The sequence below is a fragment of the Microtus ochrogaster genome, chromosome 1 (assembly GCF_000317375.1).
Source record: "Microtus ochrogaster isolate Prairie Vole_2 chromosome 1, MicOch1.0, whole genome shotgun sequence".
NCBI classification, from domain to species: domain Eukaryota; kingdom Metazoa; phylum Chordata; class Mammalia; order Rodentia; family Cricetidae; genus Microtus; species Microtus ochrogaster.
The window spans coordinates 82,844,347-82,866,513 of record NC_022009.1 but is presented as its reverse complement, the minus strand read 5'-3'; the positions used below and the strand labels follow the sequence as shown (position 1 = coordinate 82,866,513).

Genomic DNA, 22,167 nt, shown 5'->3' with positions numbered 1-22,167 from the left:
CAAAAGTGGGGCCAGCAGCCCCGAGGAAGCTGAGATTGAAATGCCACAAGCTTAAGACTAGCCAGGACAAAGTAAGACCCTGTCTTGAGGAAGAAAACACCAAATCCAAAACAAAAGATAACTTCACATTTATTAAATAATGCATATAAATATTTCCACATTTATATGTGTTGGTTTTGTTTTTTATTTGCTATTGAATTTTATATACAATAGTGGAATCATCCTATAGGTTAGGAATTATAGCAAAGAACAACTTGAATTTCAAATTAAATTTCCATAAGTGATACACACTATACAGTATGCTTGTTTTCATAAAATGTATGAGAGAGGCAGTATTCCTAGAGTGTGCTGTGACACAATCTTATTTTTTTCAATACAGGATTTCCCTGTGTAGTTTTGGAGCCTGCCCTGGAACTTGCTCTGTAGACCAGGCTGGCCTCACACTCACAGATATTCACCTGCCTCTGCCTCCTGAGTGTTAGGATTAAAGGCATGTGGCACCACTGCCTGTTCTTAGATTGTTTTAAAAGTGGTTAGAATTCCATTTATGATTGTTTCCTTGGAGTATTATTAAATAGTTAGAGAAAAGCTTGTTCTCATCACCATGGTCTTCTATCAAAAAGGGTTTGGTCAAAATTGTCTTCATGTTAGATTTTTCAAAATATGGTCTCACTATATAGCACAACAGACCTTGAACTATTGCTTCTCCTGCCTCGGCCTCTCAAGGCCTAGGATTACAGGCATGGACCACCATACCTGGCTTTAAATAGAAGAGAGCTTATCTTGTCATTATACAAGGAGCAGTTATATGCAAAAAGATAGGCTAACACTGCATTTTAAAATAGGAATTATGGGGATTGGAGAGACGACGGCTCAGTGCTAAACAGCACTTGATGCTCTTGCAGAGGACCTGGGTTCAAATACCAACACTCATATAACAGCTCACAACCATCTATAACTCCGTCCTCAGGAAATCTGATACTCTTTTCTAACCTTTTGGGCACCAGGCACACACACAGTGCACAGATATATGTATGAACAAAACACTCATAAACAAAGTTAAGTCTAAACAAAATTATTTTTCAAAGGTTGGTTTTATTTTCAGCTCATTAATGAGTGCATTAGTAACTCATTTTTACTTTTCTTAGTGTGATCAACACATCCTGGCTCACCTGCCCACAAAGGCTGTTGAGGGAACACTTATACAGTTTAACAAGGATAGAGCACACTCTGTAGACAGAGAGAGCAACCCTGTCATGGTGTCAGCAGCACTGAGCACTGTCTCAGGTCCCAGACATTGCTGATTTTCAGGGATGAGTCTCATGGTTTTGAACATTTTAGAGCTAAGCTGTCTGTTTTCTGCATTAAGACACAGAAATGGCCAGTGTTTCTCTTGTAATGCCTAAGAAGTTTAAAAATGCAAATATTTTAACATAGCAGTAAAAGGATGGCTGTTTAAGTACGAAGAAACAGAGCAGAGAGGACCTGATAGACACGTTCTGTCAGTGGTCCTTGCTGGCGGTGACCCCACACCCACTCTCAGAAAGCAAGTCTACGCATGGCCTGTGAAAGAAAAGGGGAAACAAAATATTGACCGATTTAGTTCTCCTTAGGACCACATTATCTTTTTTAAAATACGTTTTTCTAGTAGTGGTCGCTTGATTTTACTCAGGTATGTATCGTTAAAAAAAAAGGGGGGAGAGAAGACAATTTCACTCTCACATACTTCTAATTTTATTTGTGTAAAACAATAATTACTGTTCATTGGGCACTAAGTACAAAACCCTACTCTTCATAGGCAGCCTTCAATTTTCACCGTCCTGTGTATTATCATCTCTATTTTACATGCAGACACTGAAATGAAACAGGGTGGTGCTGGCCAAATGGCCAGTAAGGACCAGGTTCAGGAGTAGTTCACAGGCCTGTCTGGGTTCAAATCCCCACAGCTACAACATTTCATTACCTTAGAAGGCTGAATAGTCATTTTATGTGGAAATTAGTAACCATCTATTCCACAGTGTGGCAACCACTCAAGTCCCTTTATTTATTTCTGTATTTGTTCATTCATTCATTCATTCATTCACTTCTTGGAGGTAAGATCTCTAGCCCAGTTTGTTCTCAAGCCCCAGATGTAGCTGTGGATACCCTTCAGCTTCTGATCTTCCTTGCCTTCACCTCCAAAGTTCTGGGATTACAGGTGTCCATTTATTCTGTGCTGGGAATTGAACCCAGGATTCATAGAGTTATAAATTACCAGAGCTTGATGGACTTCTTGGTTTAATAATAACTTTCATAGGCTTATTAAGCTGGGGGGACAAGACACCAGGCTTGTGATTTTCATTCTAACTAATTTCTTCCATAAAATTTTCTGCCTGATTTTACAACAGGGGCTTGAATATTGCCCAGTGCTTTTCATCAGGACCTGGAAAGTCATCATATCTTACTTAATCTAGCAGAACTGTGTATGATCCTACATTTGAGACAGAAACCAATTGCTTAAGTATGAATGGAGAATCCAGCTTCAACATAATCCGTATGAAAATGTGTCTGTATTTGACTCCTGTTCAATAGAGCCCAAGATTTTGATGTAGCTATAATAAAAACAGACGTATGTCCTTTAAATATCTTGATGATCTCAAAATGGTCATGGTTGCACAGTTTCCATGGCACCCTAACTACTCGTTGGGACCCTTGTTGGCCAGCAAAACAGACTGCATGTCTGTGAAGACTGACAGAAGGAATTGAAAAGGCAGCTCTGGGAGTCTGGTGGAAACAGAGGTGCTATCAATAAGCTGTGGCCTGGCCCAAGCGAAGGCCTGTGTTGCTAGGGAAAGCATAGCTGGGTGGTTATTACAGAAAGGCCAAGTTCACTTTTATAGGCACAATTAACAGGGATTTCTATCCATGGAAACTTCCCTTGAGAAGTCACTTGGTTACCAGTGTCTGGAAATTTTCACAGAGAATCTAAATTGAGTAGGAGGGATTTCTGCATGGGCTGAGAACATTATCGGTTTCTTAGAAAACTTTCAACTTAAAATTCTTTTAATTACTTCTCAGCCTTTTGGCTAAGATCAAGTATAAAGTTATCATGTTTTTAATTATATTTTTTGATAATTTTATGATAAAAAGTTATTTGATTCTCCATTGTTGTTCTCATTTTATTTAGAAGTAAAAGCCTAAAATTTACTCAGATTCTTCAAGGTCAGTCAACTTTCCTAGGAACAGTCTGATGGCACAAGCTCCCGAAACAGCCTCAGTCTGGTGCAAAGGACGTGTGTAAGCCATCACCAGTCAGGTGAAGACTGACTGTGGCCCTTAGTTAGAAGTCCCCCATCCACTTCCCTATCCCAGAGCCTTAGGTCTCTAGGAAGAAGTGAATGTTGAGTTCAACATAAAATCAGAACTTGCCAATGGCTACTAGTCACTGCAGTGACTCTGTGTGCCCGAGATTACAGTTCCTGAGACCTTGTCGTCCTTGAGGGAATGTCTACTTTCCATTTCTCCTTCTATGAAGCCTTTCAGGATGATTCTGCATTTTCCCTGGATGGCTCTTAGACTACTCACTACTTGTTCACGCCATTTATTCAGTACTAAATCCAATTACTTTCTACATAAGAAAATAATGACCATACCTCATCCTGAACATCAAGTTCTTCCTCATGCTTCTCTGCTTCCATCAGTTCAAGAGGATCTTTACAGTCTTGAATGAGGGTGATCTTGATAAAGAACATACACAGTACTTATTGGAAATCTAATAGCATCAAATACAGCACACACCACAGAAAATGATTTAAACTTTACTGGTATTGTCATTTGTCATCTATACTTCAGAATCCTCTTCTAATTTCTTGTTCATTCATATTTCTCGTACATTCAAACTGGTCCAGTTTTCTACTGTGCAAACTCCTTGAACAGCTCCTTCTCTGTCTCTGAAGTATGTGCCTCTTAACAAGACACCCTCAACCAGGCAGTCAATAATGCTTGTCTTTTGACAGCTAAGAGCACTTAGTACAGCTCTGAGGACACTTTGACTATGCTACAGTGGGCTGGTGACTGAGGACAATACAGGGGCCCAGCTTGAATTTAGCAGAACTTAATTTATTGAAGGAGAAGTTGACAGCTTAGGACATTTCTGCTTTTTAGAGATAATGTATAATTATTTAATCCTCTATTCACAGGATATCAATACACTTTGCATTTGTCTTGTTCATTGAGAAGGACATTTCAAAAGCAATACCAAATATATAGCAAAGCGAAAATGCCATCCTGTACTACTAGTTTTCTACTTCTCTTCTCACAAACAGCTCAGTGCTTTTATTGATGTGAAAATCAGTTAGAAGACCAAGTCCCTGTACAAACAGTCTTAATATGATGGGAATGGTAGCTACAGATTGTGGCTATTCTAGGATAAATCTTGTAATAGATCAAAGGGTGGGAAAGGGTTTTAATCTCTGCATCTAGATATCCTTGCCTAACAAGTGACTTTCTGAAGGAAAGAAAACCACCAGATGAGGATGGATCAGGTTTCATGTGAGATCCTGTGGAGACAGGCAGGGTTCCCAATATCACTGGAGCCAGGAATACTCTGCCCACCTTGCAAGCAATCATTTATACTCAGGCTAATGCACACTGAAAGTGAAAATCTATGCCAGCCACTCACAGCACCTCACAGACTGAATCCATGTAGTCTGACGCAGTGAGCACACTGTTCCTCATTCAACTTCATCGCATTTGTGGCCTAAGACTTTACATCAGAAAGGGTGCTAACAAACCACATAACTGCTTTCCTTTTGAGAAGGAACTTGTTACCATGGTTTTGTTTTACTTTTGATGTGTGATCTCAAAAACTATATAAGCCAGCTTTGTTTTTAACCTAGGGTTAGAATTTTTTAAGTTGGAAAATTTTAAGCTGGGCATTTAAAAAAATGCACAAAAGTGGTGCAATTTTAAAAGAAAAGAGTTTTATTTATTTTATGTGTTTGAGTGTTTTGTTTACATGTATGTATGTGTGCCAAGTGTGTGCCTGGTACCAACAAAGACCAGAAGTGGGTATCAGATCCCCTTCGACTGGAATTACAGATGGCCGTAAGTCACCATGGGGATGCTAGGAACTGAACCTGGGTCCTCTGGAAGAGCATCCAGAGCTCTTAACCACCAAGCCATCTCTCCAGTCCCTAGCTTTTCTTTTTGGTAGGTGTGGACACTTGAGTATTTGAGATGGACCCTCTCAATAGCTTGGCTTGCTCTTTTCCCCAGAAACATTGGCAGAGCATCCTCTGCACTGACAGCTGAAAAGAATAATGCAATAGTTTCTAGATTAGTTCTACCCTGAGCACCAACTTCTAATCTGTAATAAAGATCTGCTTCTCATAGCCTTAGAAAACATCATAAGTAATACAATATGATTATGTTACAAGGATAACTGTTTTTCATAGATGCTAACGGTGATTTAAATGGAAAATGTCCCCCATAGGTTCATATATTTGAACATTTAGTCCCCAGTAGGAAGACTGTTTGGGGAGGTTATAGAACATTTAGGTGATGGAGCCTTGCTAGAGAAAGAATGTCACTTTGAGGTTTCAGAGCCTGCTCCACTTCCTCTCCTCTCTCTATGTGTGGATAAAATGTAACCAGCCAGTTTCCAGCTCCTGACTCTGTACCATGCCTTCTCTCTCATTGTGGACCCTCTGGAACCATAAGTGGAAGTAAACTCTTGGTTGTGATATTTTTATCACAGCAACAGAGAAGAAACTGCTACGGTGTTCCAAATTCACTGTGAAAGCATCATGAGAAATGAGGTTCTCATTTAGGCCTTCCAGTAAACCTAGGCAGTGAGTTCAAGCAGGTTTGCCTCTTCTCATTATTTAAAAAGAGAATTGACAAAATAAGGCTTTAGGAAATTATAGTGTTTTCCATTTTGTGGGAGAAAATGAACCTGTGATGTGGGATTCCCCTCTGTATGCTGTGATACCATTGCTTAATAAAGAAACTGGCTTGACCTGATAGGGTAGAACAGAGATGGGGAGCGGTGGCCTAAACCAAATGCTGGGAGAAAGAAGCCAGAGTCAGGGAGAAGTCATGGAGCTGCCACCAGAGACAGACATGCCGAAACTTTGCCAGTAAGTCACAGCCATGTGGCGATACACAGATTAATGGATATGGATTTAGTTTAGGATATAAGAGTTAGCCAGAAACACGCTGAGCTATTGGTCAAACAGTATTGCAAATAATATGGTTTCTGTGTGGTTATTTCGGGGCTGAGCAGCTGGGAACAAACAAGTGCCCTCCTACAACAAACCTGGATTTGTCTATAGTTTTATTTGTTTTTGTGTGGGGCTATTCTTGCCTGTGAGGATACATGTGCAGGTCAGAGGTTCCTCAGAATTCTTTGTTGCTTTTCATCTTATATTTTGAGATAGGGTCTCTCACTAAACAGGGAGCCATTACGGCTATCCTGGCTGGCCGTGAGCCCTGGGATTTGCCTATTTTCACACCTGAACAGTGAGGTCACAGGCACGTACCGCCAAGCCTGGGTGCTGAGGAACTGACTCGGATCCTGACATTTGCACAGCAATCAAGCCTTTGCCCACTGAACAGTCCCTCATTTTCTGTTCTTTGTTTGTTTTTCAAAGATGACTTGTGGGTTAAATCTTAACTTTGTAAATTAAGGATCCCCGCTGGTATAATACACACCACATTGATACACATCACAGAAAAGCCAGGATTCAGTGCTGTCTTCTAAAAATAGTGTTACAACTAACGCCACATTTGTCAGGGAGCATGCACACTGCAGAACTCTCGAGTCTTGGGCATTACCGGGAACCCTCCTAAAAGCTACTTTAGTCCTCCTGTCTTCCCGGCAGTAAGTGGTTTTCATCCTCACTTCCCTGATGAGAAAATGGCTCTTAGAAGTTGAACAGATGGCCTAAAAGTCAGAGGGTTTTTTTTTTTTCTAGGCTGGTTTTCAGGATGGAGTAGGTGAAATGTTTACCGTATCTAGAAGGGAATCCTGGACCTCCCTGGATTTAACCTGGTTCTGCAGATAGAGTATAGCATCATGAACCGTCAGAAAGAATCTGTCCTTTCTAATGTTGTCATCAAAGAACCCACACTGCTCCATTTTTTCTAGTACATCGTCTGCAAAGGAAAAAGGATGTTTAGTTGCTAGAAAAAGGATTTTTGTAACATTAAATGATATCAGGTGTTTTGTTAGTTTTTGTAGCACTCTTCATCATTTCCTCATTTCCAAACTCTGACCTGGCTTCTCCCACAGTACCTTTCTTTGCCAGCAGCACACGGAATGGTCACCCCACAGTTGCTTGCAGTCTGTCTTGGTGACCCTTTTGCCAAGCCAATATTCCCATCCCTAGTTGCCCTGAGCCTGTCTTCTGGTTCACAGCTTGAGTTGTTTAACTTGAAGAGGCCTGGGGAGCTCCATCCCCCCACATACTTGACCTGATCCACTGACTGGCAGATAAGGGTATAAAGTGGAACTTTGCATAACCACCTCTGTATAGAGCCACTTATGTAATAAAACATCTGACATCAGGCGCTTGACCAGCTTCATCTATGGCCCAGTCCCCCTTCCCTCACTCCCTCAACCACTTGTGCATAAATCCCCACCTCAAGCTCCTTCAGAGAACTCATCCTAAGCACTGGTACCCTCCTCTACTTGCAGACATGCTCCAAAAGATCTTCATTGTCTCACCTCTGCTCACTCCAAAACGATGTTCCCGTAGCCACCAACAGGAAACAAGCTTCTATACTGTGCCACCCTTGTGGCATAAATTGGAAAAAAAAAAACTCTTTCAAAGCTCAAAACTGCCCTAAGCTATTGTAATTGGTGCACAGTTGTTTGTGGTGATAAAGAGTTTTGGAAATAGCACATAATCATCTAATACAGTGATTAACTACATATTTGAAGGTAACTAAGATGACATTCTCACATTCCAAGGGAGAAGATGTGGGCAAGTTTGACAGATGTGCACAGAGGCATTTACCTTGAAGCAAAGCAAAGTACACATTCACATCAATTCTCTGGAATTCTTTGACAATCTAAAAATAGAAAAGAATTAAGTCATATTTAAACATTTGCTCTGGAGAAATGTTAACATCTCTATGGTTAATCAAGACTTTCAGGAGAGTTTATTACTGGAAAACCATAGATATTTTCAGACTGACACAATGCTGTATATAAAGCTGTATGTGCATATATCTTAAGAAATAGCACACCAAGCAAGGTAGTTTATACAGGCAATGCTATCACTCAAAAGGCTGAAGTGAGGGGCTTTTAATTTGAGGGTTACATAGCAAGACCCATTTTAAAACAGACCGAGGAACACAACACCCAGTGTTGGGTAGCCAGCAATTCATAGCACAGAGGTACTCTATAAACAATTTGTAGAGGGAAGGAACAATGGAGTAGTTAGGCATCCAAATAGTTCTTGCTCACTGTAACAAAAAGTAAATAAGACTTATTCAAACAGTAAAATTTCACTAACTATCCAGGTCTTTGTTTTAAACGCACCCATGTTAATTATCTTAATTGCACTTTTGTACTATAGTTTATTTAGTCCGTGTAACTGTTGGGAGAAACAGGAAGGAGGTACATAGAATTTCTCTAATATTCCTCAAAACTAAATGTGATATAATGACCATTAAAAGTTTGATTTTTTTTTTTAAATCCAGACCCTAGGCCTGTGAGCAATAGCAATTGTCACCGTAACATAAGCAGCTATTCAAGTGTGGAACATACTCTGGCATCAGGACTCTACAAAGTCATTAAACCAACTGGCCAGCGTAATCTATAATGGGTCTGAGTCACTGCACACAGTGAAATAAACAACAAGAAGCAGCCAGCATGTGTTCTCAAATGAGCTAACAGACCTGCTGGGAGAACAGAGCCTCACAGCATATTCTCACAGTCTTTTGCCAAATGTAATTGCTTACCTACCTAGCACCCAGACCCTGGCATCAGCTTCTACTCCTGCAGTGGTAGCCCACAGCTAAGCTAAAACTAGACAGAATCCTGTTTCCTGTAATTATGTCTGTGGTTGGTGCCTTACCCTGCAGCCCTCTCTTGATCACTACCCAAAGCTTCATCTAAATTTGACACCAGGGGTAACACCTATTAAACACAGTGTGAAGCATTTACTGAGGTTGTTTATGTGATTATTTACTGTTTGCCTTTCTCTCAGGAGAGAGCTCAGGCATGCCTTCTCACAAGCATCTTCTGCTAGGTGGAGCAATGAGCACACACTGAAGCATCACATGAATGGACTTGAGATTCTGCTCTCAGTTCTGGGAATACTTCTGTCCTGCATGTTGCTCACTCTTGCCCTGACTTCATGGGCATGACCTGCCCTTATTAACAATGGCTGCCTCTTCTAGTCCAGTCCATTTACTGTTCTATAAGAAGTAGAATATAATAGTTAACACAAACTACCACTTTTCCTTGTTTTTGTGGCTCATTTACATTGTCAGGAAAATAAAACATACTAAGTGTTAACATCGTCTAAGAGATGTCCGTGTTCCAGACACTTCTGTATTTCTTATATGTATTGCTTATTTGATCTTCATGATACCTGTATGGTAAATACCACCAGCATTATGCTTATATTACCAAAGAAGAAGCCAAGACAAAGGCAGATAAGAAACTTGTTCTTGGTAGTGGAGGCAGGATTCACCTCACAGAGCCTGTCTCCAAAGCTTATGCTCTACTGCCAAAAAGGAGGAGGGGAGGATGAAGAAGAGGGAAGAAAATTCACTTGGGCACATTATTAAGGCCTTTCACACAGTTGAGTGACCCATTCCATTACTTTATCATTACCAAAAACAATAAATAAATAAAGCATCACACCCCAAGTGTACAGTACTAACAGCCAGAATCTCACCATTCGCAGTGACTTCACTCCTACCACATCCAAGAAGGATACGGCTCCACAGTCCAGCACCAGACTATGGATCGGCACTTTGGGAACATTCACTTTAACTGGGAGTTCAGAATTCCAGTCCACTTGAATCTCAATTTCTTTGGTTGGGATATCAAGTTCCTCTGTCTCTTCAACATCCTCGTCAGGTTCAAAAGCATTATTTGATAAGCCAGCATCACTTATGATCCCGTTCTAACAAAGAAAAGACCATCAATTTTATTGTCAAAAAACATAATTTTTATCAATTCACCCCAAACTGTTTAAAAGTCCTAAATGGGCTATTTAGAAAACCAGTCTAGCAAGGGGATGCGTCTTGAGGAATGAATTTTACTTCTATCTCTACTTTGGTGCTCTCTAAGAAGAAAAGGAACGAAATTGGATTTCTGGGTGATTATGGGACATTTCCAAGAGAGACAGAAAAATCACAGCAAAAACTGTGAAAGCTCATGAAATTACTATTGTAATTTTCTGGCATTGAGTCTTCACCTTGTTCTTTTTTTAGTAAAATAATGCTTAAAATGAGTACGGATGCTCATTTTTAATGGGGGCCAACTCTGTCTGGAGGGAGCTCCACAGGTTTCATTTACCCCACCCTCTCTCCGGAGCCTAGGGAACAGATCGGCTGTTCTCTGATACACCTTTGTCATCTGTGTAGCCGCTTTCAGCAAAGAACAGGAAAGAAAGATGCTGTCTCACCTTTGTTGCCCTTAGCTGTCCCTTTTTGATGAGTTTCTGGATTCTCCTCAGGGCTTTCAGCCTCTTATTATAAACTCGAATGGCATCAAATCCAACCTTTGGAAACAAATGTTAGCTACTTAAAATGTCTGGTTCTTAATATTCCATGGCATTTTCTAACTGAGGGGCTGTTTCTCTTTTATTGTTAGTTATGTGTCCGTATGTAGGTATGTGCACATGTGAGTCCTGAGGGTGTAAGATGCCCGGGCGCTGGAGTGTGTCAGGTGGTTGTGAGCGTCCCTACTTCAAAGAGCAATAAGCTCTCCTAACTTGCTGAGCCATCTTTCCAGACCCCAGAATGGCTATGTCTTAAAAGATACTATTTTGAAAGAACCCCTGACAGAAAAAAAAAAAAAAAAGTGAGGTCTGAGGGAGTAGACTCCTGCCAGGCACCCCATCCCACTAAAGATGAGGACAGAATACTAGCAGACTAAAGGCTCCAAGCCAGTAAAAAAGACAAAATCAGGGAGAAAAAAAATGTTTAGCTTCAAGTCTGTATTTTCTTGATGTCGCAAAGCTACTTTGTTATGGGGGAAAGTTTGTTAGCTCCCCTTTGAGCTTGGAAACAGGAAGATAGCACTTGGGCAAATTCCAAGTTCCAAGGATGGCACTGGAGACAAGAACCGCTTACTCCAGCAAGGCAATTCCTGTCCCCTCCTGGGCTCTTACCTTCTCTCAGTGAACACACTTCCCCGACACCCAGCACTCCACCCTCCTCACACTGTTTGTGGGTGATTTATGCCAACTTGACAGAGGTTAGAGTCAGGAGGAAGAAGGACTCTCAACGGAGAAAATGCCTCCCTACGATTGGACTGTAGACAAATCTGTCAGCAATTTCCCTGATTAATGACCCATGTGGGAGGACCTAGCCCCTGGTGGGCAGTGCCACCCTACAGGAGGTCCTGAGTTGTGTGAGAAAACAAGCTGAGAAAGCCAGGAGGAGCAAGTCAGTAAGCAGCCGTCCTCCATGGCCTCTGCCTCAGTGCCTGCCCTGACTTCCCTCAGTGACGAAAGTGACCTAGAGCTGTAAGATGAAATAAGCCCTTTCCGCCCTGAGTCGCCTTTGGTCATGGCGTTTTATCTCAGCAACAGACACCCAAGCGAGACCCAATGTCTGCAACTAAAACTTCTTTTATTAACTTTCTTTTAAAAATATTTTACTCGTGTGTATGTGAATGTGCACATGTGTACAGGGGCCTGGAAGGGATCCCAGATCACTGGGTGCTGTATTTATGAGCCACTTGATATGGGTGCAGAATCCAAACTCCTTTCCTCTGGTAGGTCAGGAAATATTCTTAACAGCTGAAGTTGTCTTTCGGCCCCTCTTCTATTTTTTAAACATTTAAAACTATTTCTTAAAGTAATAAACTAATATATGTCAATAAAAATACACATTTCATGAATTAAACTATTTTTTTAAAAAAATTCTTCAAGGCATGGTATTGTTTTGAATAGCTGTATCTATTTGTGAAAGGCTGCTGGATTCTCTTACCTGCCTCTGCTGGAGCAACCTGTTCACAGAGCCTCTGGAACTCAGCAAGTCCCAGATTTCTGCCTCTGTGCTTTCTTCCTGCATGCCTCAGACCCAACTCCAAATCCCTGTCTGTCTACCTCCCCTCCCCTTCCTCCCCCTCTCTCCCCCTTCCTTCCCATCCCTTCCTGTTCTCTCCCCTCCCCTTCCATACTGTAGGTTATAAGGAGCATAGATGTTATGATATAGCTGCTTTTTCATTATTTTCCTTTTGTGAGACTAGGTCTAAATCTGTAGCCCTAGCTAGCATAGAACTCATTATGTAAACCAGGCTGGCCTCAAATATACAGCAATCCTCAGCCTCTTTAATGCTGGGATTACAGGTATGTATTCACGCCATGCCACGATAGAGTTTTTAATGCCCACACAGAGAACCAAGCCTAAGGCCTTATTCTTAGTTGCTCCCAATAAATGAATGAAATCTGAAAATAAGTAAAAAAAAAATCAAACTTCTTGGAATAAAATACTTACTGTGGACTTGACACATTTTTTAAAACCATCGACATTGCCATAAAAGATGGGGCTAGAAAATCTCAGGATCTTCACTCCTTCGGGCTCTTCAAGCTGGCGTTTTAAAAAAGGAGGAGAGATGGAGGGAGAGAAGAGAGGATTGAGGGAGGGGAGGGAGGGAGACATGGAGGGAGGGAAGAGAGGATGGAGGGAAGGGAAGAAGGGAGGGAGGAACGGAGAGGTTAGACAAACCTACACCTCAGGTCTTCTCCTGAAGTTCTGCCTGTTGTGGTGAAATGGTAACTCACGAGCTGGCCAGTAGCACTACTGGCTTCTCTCAGATGGGGAGTCATGAGATAAGAAGATGCCCAGAATCAGGAGCCATGGAATCAGAGTCAGAATCAGACTCTCATAGGCAGGGTCTGCTGCTACCCAGATGAAGAAAGTGGCTCTAAAGGCAACGTGACTCCAGCCTCCACTACTGACAATTTTAATTTTGCTAAAACTCTTTGGCACGGGGTGGGTGGGGAGTTACCAAAGGGATGGGGGGGTCAGAAACTTTACCGGTGCCATGTTTTTCTTTGTTTGTACCCTAACACAGAGTGGCCGCTCCAAGAGTGAACCCCACAGACCCAGAGTCTTCTGGTTTCAAGTAGTCACAGCCCTCTCAGTCCACCCTTGGACTCTGAGAACACCTCTGTCTGGAAGACTGAGTGACTTGGGCAAAGTCTTGCCAAGACGGAGCTTAGAATCTGGAGCTCCCAAACTCGAGCTAGGCTTCCCTGTTAAACCACATAGCTGAACTGTGGAACTGAGTGCATATCTCCTTTACAGAAGACGACTAGATTCCTGTGCTTCTGAAGGCACACTGCTCTGTTACTGTGGCATATTTTACACGGCCTCCTCATCTCCAGCACCTGAACTAGTGCTTCAGCTCTTGATGATACTTGAGTGAACATTTACAGAATAGTTATGGAAGTAAACTAAGTAACAGTCATAGAATTCCAGGTTGAATATACAGTAATTTTTTTTTTGTTTTGTTTTTAGGAGACAGGGTCTCTTTATGGAGTCCTAACTGTCCTGGAGCTCACTATGTAGGCTGGGCTGGCCTCATACTTCAGAGTGAGGGGATTAAAGGTGTGTACCACCACCCAACTATATCCCCCTTTTTAAATGTAGTTTTGTGGGTGTTTTGTTTGTTTGTTTGGTTGGTTGGTTGGTTGGTTTTTCAGGACAAGGTTTCTTTGTGTAACAATCTTGGCTGTAATGGAATTCATTTTGCAGATCAGACTGGCCTTGAACTCATAGAGATCTGCCTGCCTCTGCCTCCCAAGTGCTGGGATTAAAAGTATGTTCTAAAAATTTGTAGAACAAATTTGTATTTTCTTCTGCTTTTGCCTCTTTGTTTCTCCCAGCAGCCACTAACAGTTTTGTTAGTGAGCAGCATCTGACCATCACTATGATGTATAATTTGTTTTTCATTTCCTGGTTTATATATTATTTTTATCAATTCCAATGATTTAAAAAATATATCAAATAAAACTTTGGTGATTGAGAGCTGGGAAGATCTCTTATTAAAGCTGAATAAAGAAATCTTACAGAGACTTCAGGCCATTTCATAAAGGCTATGGATTACAGACAGAAATATAACTTTTATTAAATGCTGTAAATAATCTAATTGCCTCTTATATTAACAACAAAATTTAACTAGTATGTCAGAATTCCTGTAATTGATATTAACAAAAAGCACATTGAACCCAAAGTTCTCAAGTCATTCTCAGTTTGCTGATGAACTTTCCCAACAGACATCTTCTTGGCTTGTACCTAGCAGGCTAAAAGAGAACTCTGTTGACTCCTTGAATTCCAGGCTAGCAAGCCCTCCTGTGACAAGCGTTTTACAAAGGCACTTACGTTTTTGTAATGTGTGACACTTTTATAGATGTCTGTGCTGGGGACACTTCCAAGGCCGTTCCATGATGGGCTGCAAGAAGGGAAATGAACATCAGCATTTTTTTTTTTTTGCAACAGTCACTTTTTCAACTAAAAAGTTAAAAAGAAATAACAGCTATGAAAGAGAACATCATTCTGGTGCTTTGGACTCTGTCTTTATTGCAAATGACATTTTCCTGTATCTAACTCTGAAATGAACAGCTGGTGTTTGCGTGGAACTGAAGAAAGAGGAAGTAACTGAGAGCAGCTTCTGATGGCTGGGGGATAATGAGCACTTTCTGTGCATAACGATTATAGGGGAAGTGCCAAGCTTTCTCACATGGTAAATCGTCTGGAAGCCCGACCATAACTCCGAATGACCAGCATGGTTATCTTCATTTTTATTAATTCTAAAATGGTGTTCCAGGGAGTTAAAGACAGACGCACACTGAGTATAGGGCACATAGCTTTCATCTTTAACTTATAGGTCTGTGGTTTCTTCTACTTCTTTGTGACTTACAGCAACCTCTTGATGGAGTATGGTATCTACAAGAGATTAGATTAGTCTCTTGTTTTAGAAACAGCAGCAGGGTGAAATGAGTCCTGCCTGCTGACCAGACCACTGATTTCCTGTTCTGGGTGCGATCAGATAAACTCCATGTTTCTCCAACTGTGACTGGCAACATATGCTGAATGCAGCCCCTGGAGAAGGACTGTCTGTTTGAGGCCCTTTCAGTATTGTGCTCTCTGGATCCAGATTATAATTACTGGAAATTAAATACTGTGAAGGGTGTTGCTTTTCATTGGGTAGGATCCTGTTTACCAAACCAGCAACTAAATCATACCACCAAGTTTTCCCTTGGTTCACAACACTGAACTCATTTTTAAGTTAAAGCTTGTCAGTTATTCTTTGTCTTAAAAAAATAAAAACATCTTTCTCGAGTGGACTCAAAACAACAGAACACTGAGCACACACGCAACACAGGAGGCAATGTCATCTACGGTTTCTTCTCTATTCCCTAGAAGCAAACTGGGCCCTCTGGAAGCTGATGAACCTTTTCATCACCCTGTTCTCTTAGGGTGCTGAGGGAGACAGCCACAGGCTTTTCAAGAAGGCACCACCATGCCAGGGGAGGGAGGGAGGGAGGGCAGAGAGTTGGTGGGTGGAATAGGAGAGGTGAACCCATGCTAAGCTGAAGATATCTATGTCAGTGATTTTCCAGGGGTCTTCTGTCATCACTGCCCAAGCGCAGGCAGAGAAGAAGCCAGATGTCTAGAAAGGCAAGGGAAAACTAAAGGAGAGGGCGCTGTGTTTCCCCAAGTCCAGGTGGACACATAACAAAAACCAAAGTCAGAACAAAATCATCACCACCACAGACAATCTGCCTTCAGCTTGCCTCACCTGTCCTCATAGGCTGTTCCACCATGTGACTCATAGCTCTCCTGTTCCCACCGAGCATACGAACTAATCTTATTTACTTCACATAATTGGGCATGTGCCTCATTTGTCAGATTTGAATGAATCCTGGCTGTAATAACTGTTTTTAAAGTTTTCAGTTACATAACGAGTTACTAACTTCAAAAAAGTAAAACAGGTTAGAATATATTGAGGAGTTGACCTGTTGTTTCATGCTGGTGCCCAGTTCTGTGCCTGGTGCCCAGTGCCTCTAATATTCTCCCAATTTAAAACTGATGTAAACAAAGCAAGCCCAGTCTTTGGCTGATCTATGTATCCTCCCACTTTAGCACAGCCAAAGGAGAACAGAGTGGAGCATGTGAGGAAAGGCATAGATTCAGGGATGAGTTGCATTGGGGTTCACCTGCCGATTAGTAACTGTAAGCATTAAAAATGATCTTTAAATTTCCTGAGCTTAAACTTTTTCACCTATAGAGTAAGACCAATCAGAGCTACTCAGCATTGTAAAGTGCTGTGTGTATGCATCATATAATCACTCAATGTGTAATTTTTTAAAAAGTAGTATCTGTTTATGGAAACAAGCTAGGAAAATCCAGGCTGTTCTGTCTGTGAGATACCTGTTTTTTGGTTTGTTTGTTTGTTTGTTTGTTTGTTTGTACTTACAACTGAACTCTCAGGACCACAGTCAGTAGTCCAAATAAAAGGCCAGCTAACAAACCCAGGTCCAGTCCCAGAATGATGGACATTACGCATGTAAACACCCAGATAACCTAGAAGGGAATGGAAATGAAAAGAATTACATTTCATTACAAAGAATAACAGTCAAGTGATTGGAAACAAACTGTCCCAGAGGTATAGGACTGTCGCACAGATGACATCAAGGCTCTGGTTTCTCAATACTACTCTAATTCGGCTCTAGGATTCCAAAAGTTCAGACTAGCCTTAGGAGATGGGGCATAAGGATGTGACAGGAGCAGCCAGGATATGTGGAGGGTCACTTACAGCATCAGTCTTATTCTGCCTCCACAGACAAGGGACGTCACACACCTGCATGAACATCCCTTTCAGGTTAGCAATGACGACAGCTGCCAAGACGGACTGCACAGAGAATGAAGGCTGTGTTATTCAAGGCAAAGGTTTCCATGTGTTGATTTCTAATCTCCAGCTCTTTCCCTGACAACAGTCTGGTGAAGAGGAACTGGTGCACAGAAAAGCAGGGTTTTACCTTCTGCAAGGGTTCCAGAAGCTTCCCCAGGGCAACAATGGCGATCATTACAATCATAGCTGAGATGATGCCAGCAACCTGAAAGATACTTTCCGTGAGGTGGACTCACCCTGCTCACCACAGGTATGCATAGGAGTCTGCACACAGACACAGTTACTTCTTCCTCATCTCTCCCTTTCTGCTCAGGATTTAGAAAAATGAGCATTATTTGCTAGGCCCATGCAATATGAAAAAAAAAACAGAGCAATATATACCCATTATTGCTGAGAAATTAAAGAAAATATGAAAACGAAGCCTGACAGTGTAAGGCTGGTTTGCCTTGGATTTTGTTTGAGTGGCTGGTATGGGTGTGAATTAGGAGGTCATCCTTCTGGTTGTTTGCCGTGACATGAGATGCAGACCCTCATAGTTTGGGGAAAGAATCCTTGTGGTGCATTGTGGAAGCAGCAGCCATAATGGTTACTCACATTGTATCTGTAGCTCAGAATTGCCATGAAAACCCCCGAGAAAATAAATTAAGCCATCTTATTACAAATCCACAGTGTCACATTGACATACCACAGCTCCTGTCTCCTCCGACAGTTGCAGACACAGGTTGCAAACACTGGCTGCAGCAGCGGAGCAATCATGGAGGAAAGGAAGCTCAGAACTTTACCTTCGCTGACAAAAAAAGCTCTGCTAAGATCCATAAATAGTTAGGAGAGAGGCTGAGGGGGTAGGGCCTATTCCTGGTCTGATCAGTTGGCTTGGCCAATGAATTCTTTGCTGAGACATCGTGGGGAATAGCTGAGCAGACTAGAGTCTCTGAAACAAAGGAGAAGAAACAGGGAACCAGAAGCAGACCAGTCAGAGCGAGGAAGGGGAGAGACAACTGAGCGCAAGCACTACCCTGGCTAAAGGAAGCAGGCACAGCAAATGTAAGAGGAGAACATTCGTTCCATCTGGTACACTGGCCGCTTCTGTTTATACGAGTCAGCCTGGGTAATATCGTGAATACATAGGTATTAAAAATCTCACTTTTCAAGCCTAACCTTTTTTTCTGTCATCTTCTGACTCCGTGGTCCAGGTTCCCAGCACCAAGATGAACAGTTCCCTCTTTTGTCTAAGAAACTAGTATCCTCCTCCTCCTTCCCTTCCCTACACCTCCCTCCTCCTCCCTTCATGCCCTCCTCCTGTTATTTCACTTGTATTTATTGAACTGCTTTCACCTAGGCTCTAGGCATTGATAGCAGGTATATTTGGAGACAGGGACAAGTGTCGGCACAACTCTGGGCAGGAGATTCTCCATTCACCAAGGATGTATGATAGTAAGTCTCTAATTATAGAGCCAAGGCTAAGTTTGATCACAATACTAAAACCTGTAAGGGATTAGTTACTTGAATTTACTGAATAAGGCTGCTTTGTGGGAAAAACGTAGATTTTTATATCTTTGAGAAGATTCAATTCCTGGCAAGTTAATTATTGTTAAGAGAAAGCGTAATTCGAGCTATAGATTAATTTGTATTAATTACTGTTCTATGAGCCAGCAGAAGTCGGAGTAGGGATGAGAAAAAGGACAGCAAGGAAGCCTACAGTTAAACACAGTCAAAGTCTACCAACATTCACTGTTCTATTTGTTCTTCAACATCTGTATGTTAGGTGCCAAGGGGCCGTTCCTCCCTCAAGGTGTAGAGTAATCTGCATTTAGTAGTCAGTGTGTGTGTGTGGCTTTGCATTGTCTCATTTAATCTTCACAGGGTCCCTTTGAGGTGGGTATAATTAGTAGCCCCATTCGTGCTAAAGTCGAGGCTCAGGCACAAAATAAGAGAAACCACATAGGAGGACTTGATAGTTTTTTGGTCACAGATCCCTGGGATTTCAGTCCAAGGTCTTAGACTTTTAACCCTAGAACTTAATATGGTTTTCAGTAATTAAATACCAAGCCATTTCTGCTTGTTTCTTCCTTCAGTGCTGAACTTCTGGCATCCTTCCCTCCTAAATATAATACAGGCCAGTGTGTGGCAGAGGATATTAACTTACCAGAACACCATTATCCCTGAGCCCTTTGCCAAGGAGGGCACTTTACACATTATTACTGGGGCAGGCGGCCCATGCCTTGTCTAGGAGATAACAGCAGGAGAATGGCCGTGAGCAGCTCAGCTCTAGCTGCACCCACTTGGGACCACATGTCCTGGGGAGCTGGTCAGTGCCTACCTCTATAGTGAGCAGCAGGGATCCAGCTGCTGACAGCTTCTGCTAAAACAGGCGCAGCTTTGAGACTGCCCCTTGACAGGAGAGCTCTGCTTTTGCTTCTTAGTGCTTACTGGGTTCCCTTTACCTGTTTCTTCCATGCCAGAAATAACTTCGAAAAGCTTATAAAAAATTCCTCTAAAAATTAAAATTAAAATTTGCTTCAATGTAGTCAAATAATTGGGAGAGGCCATTTTAAAAGGAGAGGAACATCACACATATGTGATGATGTCATCTGTACTATGGTGACACCATCTATATTGTGGTAATGTCATCCCCATTGTGGGGACATCAAATGTGCTGTGAGAACCTTAACAGCTCTTCCTGGCAAGTCACTGCTGGAGTCATTGTTTTCTTGGTATTTCCTTTCATTTTTATGTCTCTGCTTTAACAAAACTCTTGACAACTTTATGTGTTTTACAACAGTTTGGCTTTATTCTATTTTATAGTCTTGGACCTCTTCTTTTTTCTTCCTTCCTTCCTTCCTTTTTTCTTTCTTTCTTTTCTAAATAATGTTTTTTCTTACGTTAGGAAGCTAAAGCTTGACAGAAATGCAGTCCTGGCCTAAGGCTTGTCTTTGGTCTGCACAGAGCTGAGTCTGGTTTCAAGCAGACTCTGAGAATGTTTCCTGGGCTTTCTGGATGGCTTCAGGAGGCATTAGCCAGTTTTATGGTTACCTTGTGAAAGCAACAACCAAAAGCCATATTTAAGAGGCAAAATTAAAGCCATATTCAGAACTTCAAGAACAAAACTATTACTAAGGAAGAAATACCAAAATATTACAGCAAAAAAGTCTTGTCTATCAAATTCTTGTTCTGTGGGACTAAAAACCTCTAGAGGAAGTTGCTCACTTTTGAAAAGGAAATATGAATGGGAAGTACAATAAATCGGGGCTGGAGAGAGTTCGTTGGCCAAGAGCACTCACTGGCTGCTCTGCTAGAGGGGAGCTACGTTGCACTCCCAACACCCACACGGTGGCTCCCAGCCATCTGTAACTCTAGTCCGGGGGCATCTAGCACCCTCTTCTGGCCTCCCAGGCCACTGCACATATGTGGTGCGCAGATATATGTGCAGATAAACACCCACACACATCATTTAAAGACAATATTATAGCTTACAAAGCTGAAAAGAGCTTCATTTTCCCGCTGTGGTGCTGGAGATGGACCTCGAGGGCTCAAACACGCAGAGCAAGTGTTCTACACTACACTGTATCCTCAGCTTCTTCTCCCTTTTTCTTTTGAGACAGGGTTTCACATCATTATCACAGATGGTCTCAAATTCATTCTGAAACCCAAACAGAGATGTCTTGTACTTGGGAACCTGGGGTCAATCCTGCCTGGATTGATAAAGCAGCTGGAATTACTGGCCTGTGCTACCACCAGGTTAAGCTTTGGGAAATGGTTTATGTTTTTTCTTTTAAACCAGGATCTTGTTCTCTCTAGATTACAAACTGATAAACAGTATTGTTGTTTATTTACTAATGAGTGTGACTGTCCCTGGTTAAGCAGGTGAGTGTAGTTATCAGCCAGGTGAGAACTGACACATAAGGATTTGACAATCACAGTTTCAGGAGACCATACATGTTGCTTTTTAAAAAGTCTTTTCTTTATTGATTTTTTTATTGAGCTCTACATTTTTCTCTGTTCCCCTTCCTGCCTCTCCCTTCCCCCTTCAACCCTCCCCCAAGGTCCTCGTGCTCCCAATTTTCTCAGGAGATCTTGTCTTAAAAAGTCTTTTATAAGGGTTGGCCATGTCAAAGAGACGAGACCCAAGTTGGATCAGATGAGGAAGCACAAGTCCCTCTCTCTGCAGGCTAAGTGTCATGTTCAGTTCTTGTGGAAGCCTCTCTGAGCCATCATCCCCTTCCTGTTCCCCACTGTCACCCATACCTGTGTCTTTCCTCCAGTGCTCTCCTGGACAGCCGTTCGAGACAGAGCAGTGGTGGCCACAAAACAGGAGAAGAATCCTGAGAAGACATTGCTTATCCCAAAGGCAACAAATTCCTAAGGGAGAGACTGGGTTACAGTGATGTTGCCAAGAGAATGCTCACCGGACTCTCACCAGGTGGCCATCAGGATGGCTTAGTGGATACAGATATTTGCCTTGCAGACACAATAACATGAATTCAAGTTCTAGAACCATGAAAAAGTGAAGAGAGAGAGAGAGAGAGACCTGACTCCAGAAAGTTGTCCTCTGACCTCCACACATGTTCTGTGGCACACACACATGCACACATCATGTGAATACATACAACAATCATTTATAAGGGAAATAAATTACTGAGAGTTACTTGAATACATGGAAAGTGTTTTGTCTAACTTGATAGACGACTTTTATGTTACTTTTGACCTGACTGGACTAGCATTTTTAATTAGTGCTTGTAACAGCTAGTTTTGTGTCAGCTTGACACAAGCTAGAGTCATTTTGAAAGAAAGAACCTCATTTAAGAAAATACCCCTACCAGATTGGCCTGTAACTAGACATCTAAAGCATCTTCCTTCTTTCTTTCCTCCTTTCTTTCTTTCTTTCTTTCTTTCTTTCTTTCTTTCTTTCTTTCTTTCTTTCTCTCTCTTTCTTTTTGCTTCCTTTCTTTCTTTTGGGAAGTGGGTTCTAGACAAGATTTTGCTGTGTAGCCCTGACTGTTCTGACTAACTCTGTAAACAAGACTGACCTTGAACTCAGAGGTCTCTTTGTCTTTACCTCCCAAGAGCTGTAATTA

At 41.8% G+C, this 22,167-nt stretch overlaps 1 protein-coding gene across 1 annotated transcript in view; it reads right to left on the bottom strand.

Moving 5' to 3' along the window:
- Positions 1–1,539: 1,539 nt before the first annotated feature.
- Slc26a4 (solute carrier family 26 member 4) overlaps positions 1,540–22,167 on the bottom strand; it is a 52,853-nt gene continuing 32,225 nt past the window's right edge. The window contains exons 14-20 of the mRNA XM_005343919.2: positions 12,670–12,762; positions 10,629–10,724; positions 9,894–10,124; positions 8,001–8,055; positions 6,992–7,137; positions 3,633–3,716; positions 1,540–1,563 (exon numbers count right to left, since the gene is read on the bottom strand). Of these exons, the coding sequence (XP_005343976.1) occupies positions 1,540–1,563; positions 3,633–3,716; positions 6,992–7,137; positions 8,001–8,055; positions 9,894–10,124; positions 10,629–10,724; positions 12,670–12,762 (729 nt within the window). The remainder of the gene's footprint in view (positions 1,564–3,632; positions 3,717–6,991; positions 7,138–8,000; positions 8,056–9,893; positions 10,125–10,628; positions 10,725–12,669; positions 12,763–22,167) is intronic.